The 11,810-nt window shown below is 38.3% G+C and overlaps 1 protein-coding gene and 2 pseudogenes across 2 annotated transcripts; all 3 read right to left on the bottom strand.

Annotated features, from left to right (window-relative positions):
* Positions 1–1,068: 1,068 nt before the first annotated feature.
* LOC137744269 (uncharacterized) lies at positions 1,069–3,767 on the bottom strand (annotated as a pseudogene).
* Positions 3,768–4,762: 995 nt separating this feature from the next.
* Positions 4,763–7,485, bottom strand: LOC137746063 (protein yippee-like). Its single transcript, XM_068486120.2, has 6 exons — positions 7,348–7,485; positions 6,991–7,131; positions 5,770–5,813; positions 5,235–5,343; positions 5,071–5,126; positions 4,763–4,999 (listed from the first exon to the last, which is right to left on the bottom strand). The coding sequence occupies exons 2-6, from the start codon at positions 7,084–7,086 to the stop codon at positions 4,933–4,935; spliced, it is 372 nt and encodes a 123-aa protein (XP_068342221.2). The 5' UTR covers positions 7,087–7,131; positions 7,348–7,485; the 3' UTR covers positions 4,763–4,932.
* A 1,813-nt stretch (positions 7,486–9,298) lies between these two features.
* Positions 9,299–11,308, bottom strand: LOC137744156 (uncharacterized; annotated as a pseudogene). The gene is made up of 5 exons (XR_015953997.1): positions 11,055–11,308; positions 10,718–10,935; positions 10,561–10,633; positions 10,314–10,479; positions 9,299–9,763 (listed from the first exon to the last, which is right to left on the bottom strand). The product of XR_015953997.1 is annotated as an uncharacterized LOC137744156 (transcript).
* Positions 11,309–11,810: the final 502 nt, after the last annotated feature.

Below are 11,810 nucleotides of genomic sequence, written 5' to 3'. Positions count from 1 at the left end.
CTGTTTTGTAATGATTGAAAATGACTTGAACAATAAACATTTTAGATCGTCCTTTAAAGATCGACTTTGCAAAATACTTATCAAATCAATCAACTTTTAACCATTCAATTAATTTTGTTAAAATTTCAATGTTTAATTGTTTGATTGAAGAACATGATTCATCTAATCATTGAATAATAGTTAGATGACTAAAGAATTTCGGAATTGGTACAACGACCTAGAAAATAGAGGGTTCGAATCATCATGCAATATTTGTGTCCATTTTTATGACAGGCAACTATGTCACTGAAAGTTGACGTAATTCAAGTGCTTAAGAGCATTTAGCTTTGACCTCGAGGTTATTCGTTTGATTCCCTCCTCTCGCAATATCGCTGGAGAATAACTCTCACAGAATTAGATTCATGAATGAATAATGAGCACAGGAACAATGCAATTTTCTGATAGGCAACTTTTTAACTAGAAGCAACAGTACATAGGAAGGTGAATCTCGAACACAGTTGATTAGCCGCACAGGCTCTGTTCTAACCAGAAAAACAAAATGGTCCGTTTAATTAGACTTGCTCGGACTAAACAAAGTCATCCGTTTCAACTCTTCCATGATATTACCTTCGACAGTCGAATACTCCTAGGAGTTTCAGAAGGTTGGAACTTTGTCGGAAGAACTGTAACGCTGTCAGTTGGTTCTTTAGGGAAGGTGTCTAGCAACTCAATTTGTCATGGACTAACCAGTGCTCCAACAACTCTCAACCTGAAGAGGCATTGCATCTGTATCAACTTTAATAGCCCTGAAACACGAGGAGTCTCCACTACAAATTGGATATGGATATATGGGGAGATGGAGAATGGCGTTCATGAAAAAACCCCAATAGCCATCACATGGTGGAGAAGAAGGGCAAGGTCGCGAGGAGTCTGATCATGTAGAACATTGTTCGTTTCACTCCAAAGATACCAGCAGATGAATGGAAACCGACAAGGCTCCTTCCATGACAAGACACGCCGCAGCTGCTTCAATAAATCCATACCAGCGCTGCAACACCTTTGGGAACTGCATCAGGAAAAGCCGTCGTCTCCTACTTGTCGAAACCATACTGCATGCACCAATGCTTCAGATCTCACCCAACATCTGAAGCATGAAGCTGAGTTCCCCACCCAGTTCTTGGGTACGGAATGCAGGAATGCAGAAATGCATGTCATAAACAAAATAGTCAAATCTGGCACATATCTCGACATGAAGTTTCAACAAGACCATTTGTTCCTTGGAACTTCCCATTAACAAGAGTATCATACGTATCGTCATCTGGTACAAGGCCTTTGTCAAGCATCTCATCATGCAACCTAAAAGCCTCTTGCAAATGCCCCTCCTTAAAAGTACCCAGCAATCAAAGTATTATAAATATGAACACTAGGAGTCATTCCCTAATATTCATGTCTTCCAAGTTCTTGCGTGCATTCTCTAGCTGTCCTTTGTTACGAAGGGCATTTATCAGAACTGTATATGTTCTTTTATCAGGTACAATTCCCTTCTGAAGCATCTCTGAGTAGACATCTGTCGCAGATTGTAACTCTCCCTCTCTTAGCAATCCATCAATTAATGTAGTGTATGCTTTCAAATCACAAGGAATAGCTTCTCTAATCATCCTGTTGTGCCAGTCAAGAGCCGCTTCCATGTTATTTAAACTCCGGAAGCCAGATATCATGCCTACTGTAAACAGCTACATTTGGAGATAAACCAACTTGAAGGAGTTCTAAGAAAAGTTCACCCGCAGTTCCCATGTCTCGTCTTTTACAAAACCCATCAATTAGAGCACAATATGCAGTAACATCCAGTTCAATGCCCTTGTTTTTCATCTCATTCCACATTTTCAAAGCCATATCAATTTGATTGCCTTTGCAAAACCCATTAATAATGCTGGTGTACGTGACAACATTAGGAGAGACTCCACCTTCACACATTTCTCTGTGTACAGCCAGTGCAGAATTAATGTCACCCTCCTTGATATACCCATTGATAATGCTATTGTAACTAATACATCCCGGAATAAAACCCCTCCCAACAATTTTCTTTAGCATGTCACTTGCCTCGGATGTACGACCAGCTTTGCACAAGCCATCAATGACAACGCCAACTGTGAAGCCTGTGGGAGAAATCTTGGCAGCCACCATATCATCAAAGACATCAAAGGCATGCTCTACATCACCGTTCTTGAAGTAGCCGTTTATCAAGATAGAATAAGTCACATCATTTGGTTTCAAACCCCTTTTAAGCATCTCCACAAATACACAGCGTGCATGCTCCATATTCCCTATTCTGCAATAGCCATGTATCTTGCTATTGTAGGATACTACATTTGGTACCACACCTTTACACATCATTTTATCCCATAAACAACAAGCTTCACTTACTTTACCGTTCCCATAAAGCCATGATAATATATTATTATATGAGAAAACATTAGCAACACCACACTCAACGGCCTCATCAAACAAGTTAGACACATTTTCAAACGACCGATATTTCAAAAATCCTCGTATCAAATAATTTACAATGTAGACATCAGGCAAAATATCCATGTCTTTCATTTGCCTGTAAAACTCATAAGCCTTTTCCATGTTCCCATTCTTACAGCAGTATTCTACAAGAATTGCATACGTAACCCTGTTTGGAGTAAGTCCATCCTCTATAATCATACTGAACAAATCCAAGGCACTCTCCAAATTCCCTTGCACACAATAACCCTTCATCAAGCTTGTAGCAACAACCAAATTAACTGGGTACCCACAACTTACCATACCATCCTTAATCCTTATGGCTTCAACCATATTCCTCTGCTTCACACAAGCCGTGATGACACTACTAAACGTGACAACAGAAGGAACCCAGCCCATTCTCTCATTTCATTCAACAACTCCAAAGCCAAAGACGAATTGGGTTTCTTACAAAAAGCCTCAATAGCAACACTATAGGATGCTGCATCAAGTTCTTGCCCTCGCCTATCTAAAGTACTCCTCCGCGTCATCTGGCTTCCCCTGCTTCAAACAACCATGCATCACCACGCGTAGAGTGACACGATCACCTCCAATTCCTCTCAAAGCCTTTTACCATACACCTCTTGTGCTTCCCCAATCATATTTCTCCTAACCAATTCTGTTAAAAGAATATTCACATATGTAACGCAAGGATACATCTCAAGCTCTAGCGTTCTAGTAAAGCAATCAATGGCACATTCGATTCGATTGGCTCTAACATAACTGTTCAATAAATAGCCAAAAACCTGAGATTCTAGTTCAAAATCAAACCTTTTGGCGCAGTCCACCAAGTGATCGACAAAGACTCCTGGAGCCGGGCCCGAATCGCCGGAAACGTACTGGTTAAGCAACATCTTAGCACGCCCATGAGTCTTCGGAGTGCCCATCAAAATGTGAAGCAACACACAAACGGCATCGACACCTCTGACAAAACATCGCTCCTTCTCAGCCCATTTGAAGTAATTTACTGCCGAGTTTGGCTTGCTTTTGTGGCTAAGAAGAGTACTGATCACACTGGTTTGTGTTAATTCCGAGTCTTCTGAAATCGGGGCGGCGAACTCGCCATGATTGGGGTCTGATGCAACTGGGTTTTCGTGAAATTCGATTTCTGATGTGGGTTTCTCAGGAAAATCAGATTCTGATGTGATTTTCTCGTTAAATCTGTGCTTGGATCGGAATTCCTGGAAAATGGCGGCGATTCTGAATGGGGTTTTGGAAATTGGTGTTGTGAGGAAAGGATTTTAGGGTTTAAGAAAGGAAGGCGACGTAGTGCAGGGAGTGGTGAGGAATTGAGAGACTTCTTTGTTTTGGGGTTTTTGCTGCTGAAAAAGAAATAGCAGAAACCCTAATGGAGATCAAAGGCTTCGGCTTGGTGGCGGGAGTGATGAAGTGAGGAAGGGGATGACAACAGAGGCTGTGGCGCGAGCTTTGGCCATTTTACGGTTTTACCCCTTTGAGATAAAATTCAAATCCCCAAATACATATTAAGGATATTAATTGTTTGATAGGCAAATCAGAAAATGGCGCTTAACAAAAAAATACCACATAATCATTTATTCATACACAAGTGAAATGTTACGTTTGATTTTCGTAGATGGTGAGTTTTATACCATCTAATTCTGGCGATTAAGTTATATGACTTAAAAATACTGAAACATTATTATATTCTATAGAAAAAGATATAAACTTGATGTGAAAACATCAAACTGACTTGACCTACTTATTTAAGTCACATTTGCACCGCTTCTCGACTCATCTACTTTTTTTACTAAATAATGTGAGTGGTCGTTCTTATCCAACGTCTTTAAATTCATTTTTAAAAAGGTTTGTAATTGAAGTGGTTAAAAGTATCTACTTTTAAACCTATTTGTTTCTTCCATTAAAACAAATATTGGGAGGAGAAAATCAACCGCATAACCTCGAGAATGCAAACGCAAGTGCTCTAAACTACTTTTGGTACAATACTCTTTTCATTATTTTAAATTTGCTACCGCTGAGAGTATAGTTTAGTTTTTCTAAGCATACCTTCATAGGCACTGCGGAAGTCAAGAATCAAGGAACCAGACCTTTGTAAGTTCAAAGGTCTCATCAAAACCTCAATCCATGATGCCAAAAAGACGAGATTTTGCCCTATCATCTGGAACATATCCCCGTACAAGTGTCTCACTTATCATGTGACCGTATAACATGTCTGTATATTTCCAATGAACCTAAAAGAGCGATAGCAAACCAAATGTACGCTAGTACTTTTTTTGAAGAACTTGATTAGCAAATGTATTGGTCTTCAATAATGACCATGTTCTAAATCAATTAGCAAAAGCCTACTCAACAAAGAAAATAGATTGCAAAGAATTTACATTGAAACTAATAGTGCAGTTTCCTGAATGGATGGGAAATCAAGCCTCATCATCCGCCAATCTGAGCTTCGAGAGCAATTGAGTAGTCGCTTCCATCAGGACCGAGAATCTGGAATCTGCTCAAGAACACAGAAAATCACTCTAAATGCTTTTAATGCAGCAACCACGGACGTCAATTTGGTTTTACCTCTCAAGGATGCACTTTCCTTCCTTGTACTTCTGGGATTTCTCATGCGCCGCCTCCTGAAATCGATAACCAAAATAAAACTCTCGTTCAGCTGTCACTTTGATGCAAGTACTGCAAATACCGAAAACAAATAAAGCATCGTTTTGAAGAAAAGATATCCTTACATATTTCAATCCCACATTTGATCCACATGAAACACAAAATATGTCAGCAACGGTATACAATCCTGTTATCATGATCCGCTCTTCTTTCTCTCCAAGTGTGACATTCACGCTGCCATACATTGGGAAAGCGAAAGGTTAATTCAGCATTCATATGTGTAAGTTGCATTTGATGGGAGTTATGAATAAGCCTTCTTCATAGGATTCAAGTGAACGAAAATGCGTTTGAGACAAATGCATTAATTAGTGAAATTTGGGAGAACAATACTCCAAAATAGATTTGCTATGCTGTCACTGATTTCATTAATTCTCTTTGTTTTGCCATCCTCAAAGTTAAGCTTTCAAAATTCATCAACCGGAATGAATCCTCTGGCCTATATCATATCGGGGGACAAGAAACAATACATGGCCAAGTTTTTTGTGGCAAGTGAGACCAATATAAACTCAAATGCTCATAACCCTAAAACTGATATACAAGCATCCCTAGCTATGACTGAATCTATTCAAATTTTCAACCGTAAAATAGTATTACACTTACACTTTATCGAAAAGATAAGCCTTCCCATACCTGGAGTGAAAAGACTGGAACAAAAACAAAAGCAAATCAAGGGGTTAGAATGTCACTAATCAATCCTGATATCAAACATACACCATACTGCATTGCTTTAGTTTCCATATGATCAACGTTCAAACCAACAGTAACTGTAAGATCCCACATCGCCCAAGGGTGAGGATCCTGTAAGCCTTATATATATATATATATATATATATTCTCATCTCTTCCTAGCATGAGACTTTTTGGGAGCTCACTGGCTTCGGGTTCCGTAGGAACTCTGAAGTTAAGCAAGTTCGCGCGAGAGCAATCCTAGGATGGGTGACCCACTGGAAAGTTCTCGTCTGAGTTCCTAGAAACAAAATCGTGAGGGCGTGGGCGGGGCCTAAAGCGGACAATATCAGGGCCCAAAGCGGACCCGGAATGTGGTGGGGCCCCGGGCCGGGATGTGACAGTAACACAAACAACCAGGACAACATTTTGGCCTCGAATTAGAGTAGAGAACAGAGACGCAAGTTCGTGTCTAATCTTCCAGCCAAAATTTAACAATTAAACCAGGAAAGTGTAAAATAGATATCTTGGACCTAATCTTAGCAGGAATTGAAGACCTAATTCTTCTCCAGCAAGTAAAGCCACAATCTGTGTTCCTAGAATTGCATAATTAAACCCGGAATATCATCATAGAGGGTTACAGATAAAGGTTCAAAATCTTGAGCATTTTGCATATCCGTTCATCAAACGCGCAAGCCATTTCACATGAAGCCAAAGCTGATTGTGATGAGCCATAAACAGAATTAGGAAACGAAAGCCTGCACCATGAATAAAAGAAGGAACCCAGAAACAACCCAATGTTTGAGTTTCCAATCTCAACCAGTTTGAACATGAACCATCACATTGCGCTACGGTATAAAGGTATCACAACTCCTCAATATCACAAACAAAACTCTTTAAACAAAACCTAAACCAACAATTTACGTATCACAACTCCTCAATATCTAATGATTAGACCCCCTATCACTTATTGGAATTTAGCTTGACAAGCCCACACAAACTAAATTCTTACGTCTACCACCGATAAATCTCTCATCGAAAAATCGCCACACATTTACATATCACAGAGTTCTTGAATGTCCAGGTAGCGTGCATTATGCAAATAAACAGTCAAAATTCATAACAAACAGAATTACGGGGAAGGCGATTTCGGACCTTAGAGATTACGTCGTCGACAAGAGCGAGATGGGTTCTGCAGTGCTTGCAGCTATACATGTCTTCCTCAAGAGTGATCACAAACAGCCTTCCCATTTCTCACATACAATTAAACTTTCTTAATTCTTGATTTTCTTTTCCCTACAAAAACACAAAGATCGACCGCCATGTTAGAAATTCAAGCATTCCAAAAGAAACCCAGAAATTATCTTGACGAAAACTTGAGAAAAATCAACGTGATTAAAACCTGAAAATTCCAAGAAAAAAATTACGAAAAAAATTGAAATGATACACAATGCACGAGTGCATTTCCTATAACTGTGTGATATGAAGAATAAGAACAGAACGGCGACGTACAATTGGGAGATAGTGTGATCTTTCCCGGTAGTTACAGAGGGAGCTGAACAGAAATAAGAGCTTTCATGGAGAATTGAGAAGAAGTGCAGAGAAAGTGCTTTTCCGAGTACTAATATACAATCGGACCAAAGGTACCATAACACCCTCTATTTCCTTTTTCCTTCTCTTTTATCTTTTTGAAGTGAAATATTTTGTCTTTAAATTATAAAAATGTAATATTTTTAGTATAAAATTATAATGAATCTGATAACATTTAAGGGAAAAAATGTAGATTTTAAAGAAAAGATTAATACCAAAAAAATCTCTGTGTGTAGTGGTACGTTGTATGTTTTTGTCGTGCAAATTTTATTTTTGTAAGCTTTGCGCGATGTATTTATTTTCATCGCGGAAGCTATTAAATGTAGTAATGGTAGTCTTTGATTCCTCATTAGGGTAAGCAAAATGAATGGAAACGTTAGTATCCTTCTTTGAAATTGATGTACTACATCTAGAGACTGTTAATTAATAATATTTGCATCACTATCGAATGATGTTCTTAATTCCCAACATGACAACTTAAACGTTAAATTCTTTAAGAAGATTTTTTTTTTTTTTTTAAATTTCTCTAAGGCCTAAACGGATAAATGATTTTTGTGGTGATATAGTATTCCAAAGTTAGGCCTGTGGAGAAAAAAATTAGGAATCAAACACTCATGGTGAAGTCCATTAGGATTGATGCCCCAACTGACTTTACTACATGAGTTTAATTCCTAAATTTTCCAAACTAAAGACTATCTTCCGAATACATTATCAATTATCACCTCAAAAACCGTTTATTCCATTAAGCCTTTCTTTAATTGTATGAACCAATGACTCCCCAAATTACAAGAAATTGTATTTTAATATTATTTTTACACGCGTGATATTTGATTCTAAACTGTAAAAAGAGGAGGGAAGAGAGATTCATACTCAACTTTTTTTTTTTTTTTTTTTGAAAAAAAAAACGATATAATTTATAGTAAGGAGAAATGATGGACTTAACCTCACAATGAGCTAGCAATAATATGGTTCAAATTCGTCTTTGACATTATTCAAACTCAACTATTGAGAGTGCAATCTCCACGCTGATGTGACTACGTCCACATGCGTTTCGTTATAATATTTTACAAATAAAAAAGTTTTGCACAGTAGCTTTCAGAAGAAGAAAAAAATTCCCTCTACTATTTTTGGGAAAAAGAAAGAAAAGGAAGAATCTCGTGGCCCATTGTTTGGTTGAAAAAACTGGTCGCTAATGGGAAAAAGCCACGGTAGAAAGTAAGGACGCATTATTTGTGGGGGCCGTGCCCTGAAACCGAATGAGATTCAGATTTGGTTGGAGGACGGAAAGAAGCCATTCACCAATCTCATTCACAAAAGAAACGTTTCACTCATAGTGACTAGACCAAAGCAAAAAAGCCAACCCAATCCGACTGGGAGCGACACCTGTTTTATGCAATTATGTGTTTTACTGTATTATCATCTGACTATTCACGTTGTGATAAGAGAGACGATCCATGATTGTTTTTAGAACCCAATTGTCCCACATCATTTAGTGTATCTTAAAGGCGTTTTAAGAGCTTTTGCTTACCTTTCCCTTCCAATCCGATTTTTAGGGGCAATTTCTACCCTTAAAATTTTTATTAGAGTTTAGTTTCACCACGCAACCGAGCGCAACTCCATGGAAGGAAATGAGAAATTTTTTAGTGTGTCTGGAACATGGGGTGAAACACTACATATCATTACATAAGTGTATGAAGGTTTTATTTTTCAAGAGTCCCACCACTTATATAATGACATGTGATATATCATCCCGTATTCCGAGCACGTGAAAAACCTGTAAATGGGACCGCCTCAAAGGAAGGAAAGGGCTCCTCTAGGTCAGTGTAGAAAGCAAAACTTCACCAAACCTCTAAATAAAATCAAGCCACTTGACTGAAAAATAACTCATCAATAAATGAAGTCTTTATTGAATCAAAAATTGGATGTGATCCCCTATAGATGGTTTCACAAAACACATATTCTTGTCAACTTGACGACCAGTGGACAAGGTTTAGCACGAGACAGTAACTAGGTAGAGAACCAAACAAGAGCTAAGACAAAGAAACTTGATGAGCTGATGGCTAAACCTCGAGGAGGGCCGGAAGTTGAAACGGGCATCATTTGATCTTCCTTGATTAATAAAACTCCAATGAAAGCATGCCTCCGTGACGTGTGGTCAAAATATAAAGGGTCCAGAAGGAAAAGTATACATTCTTCCGTTCAAAAAAGGGGATGCACGAGTAATGTCCAACTATGAAGATGAAATTGTGTCGTGCGGTGTTATTCTCTCAACAGCACCCATTCTCTGAGGAGGCCACAAAATGTGGGTAACCCTTCCTTGAACTAAACCAAGAGGAATCTGCCAACAACAGCTTGTTTAAGTTAGCCAAAGTAACATAGGTTTAGAAGGAAGCCAAAAGTAGCCACATTTTCAAATTATTTTGCACAATATCAATTCTGATGCGGACAACTGAACTGAAAGCAACATCCGAAACAAAGTCTTAGAATACGTCAAGCATTGGATTCTATCCATGTTTTCCAACAACAACAACAAAATCATCTACCAGAGCCATGAGTTGCAAACTTTTTCCAAAATGCCAAACTAATTATCTATATAGCATTTCAATTTTATCGTGTCCTGAAAAACGTATTGTCTCATTTACAAGCCACAAGCTAACAGAATACAAAAACAATTTCCATCCTACTCCACATTCAAAATTTTCAGAATATATATAAACAAGAGGAGTGATTTGCCATACAAAATACAAAAGTAAATTCAAATACCTAGTCAGCTTATGGTTTCATATTTGGGCACCAAATCAATATAATTAAGGCCACAATGAAAGATTATACTATCGTTAAACTACTTATTTTTCTGGTGCACAAACTTAGCAGTTAGGTATACTTACTGGTCCAAATTATCTCGAATCCAGGCTAGAAGATGAATTGTCCCCCGCAACCCAACAATGTCCTTCTGGAATTTTCACCACATCATAGGAGTGACGCGTTCCAATCCACTCACCAGGTAAGGCAGTTATTCTCTTTATGTGACTCTCCTAGTGGTTACTTGGGGAGCTGCAGAATGTTCCCTCAAGCTGCTTGTTATAATTCACTAGGCACAAAAAGTACTCGAGTAGTGTTTGGGGCAGAAATTACCGGAAAACTACCACGTCACCATGTGAGAACTTGTAGTTTTGAAGACACCGTTTGTCGACCAAGACATAGTCATCTGCAACCAAATCACAATCAGACCACAAAACAAACCATTATATTGCACAACACAACTTAATGAGCTGTCTTTCAATATACCAACCAGTTGGCAAGCCCATCAAAGAACTCGTTCCCGGGTTTAACGTAGGCGACATAGAGGAACCCCGCACCGGAGCAACACTCGCAAATCGATCCGAAACATATACACCTATAATCCCACATGTGAAAAACTTGTTGGCAAAATTCCACAAACCACTCCGAGTTCCCATGTCCAGTTTTTCTTCCGTAAATACTCACATTTCATGCCCAAAATGCAACAATCTGTAACGCTTATCATCAATTTTACCAAACATAAAATCAAATGTGCAATGTCGATAAAGTAAGAAGATTTATACAAGCAAAAACAGTAACCAGTCTCTCAGAGGCAAACAATCAAACACCTGGTGAGCTTAATGGACGAGAGAAGCCTCCTTCGCCGGTGGTAGTCTTCGTTAATGGAGATAAGGCGGGAGGAGGTAGGTCGTGTACCGCCGTCGCGGACTTGTGATTTGGGGGAGAAGCAGTCTGGAACATGTTTCGGCTTTTGATCTAAATATCAGATGCTTTTACCTCAAGGAATTTGAACTGGGTGACAAAAATTAAAAAATCCGGATTCACGCCGAATTCTCTTTGTAGGATTTAGGAATCGTGAATTTTTTTTCGTTTATTGAGGTTATAAATTATTTTAAATATTTTTATTTAAAATTAAATACAAATAGTACTTGATAAAAACTGATCGCACGATATACGATGAACGGATACGATTTACGAATCTCTAAAATTATCTCTGGATCCTTTTAGTAAGGAATCGAAGCCCAATCCAATCATAGAGTTGAAACTCTCAATTTTTATTTCACTGGTTATCTTTTTACACAAGTGATATTGGTGCGTTGAGGGGAGGAAGGGGGAGTTCGAATTTAGACCAGGGTGTAGTGATCAATGCTCTATGACATTCGAGCTATAAGTCACTTGCACAAAATCATTTTCCCATGAAAAAAAAAATGACTTCTACTAGTTGATCTATTGTAGTTTTGATTTATTTATTTTACAAAATGGTAAGTTAATTATTCTAATTTATATGGAATGAGATTATCATTCTTTGCAAAATTATTAAGTTGTGTTATCATTTTGGGAGTGGGAGATGTAATCTCGAACTT

This window comes from Pyrus communis, chromosome 12 (genome assembly GCF_041283825.1).
Source record: "Pyrus communis isolate YQ-2024b chromosome 12, ASM4128382v1, whole genome shotgun sequence".
Lineage (NCBI taxonomy): Eukaryota > Viridiplantae > Streptophyta > Magnoliopsida > Rosales > Rosaceae > Pyrus > Pyrus communis.
Note: the sequence above shows the minus strand (reverse complement) of the source record. Positions and strands in the feature narration are given on the sequence as shown.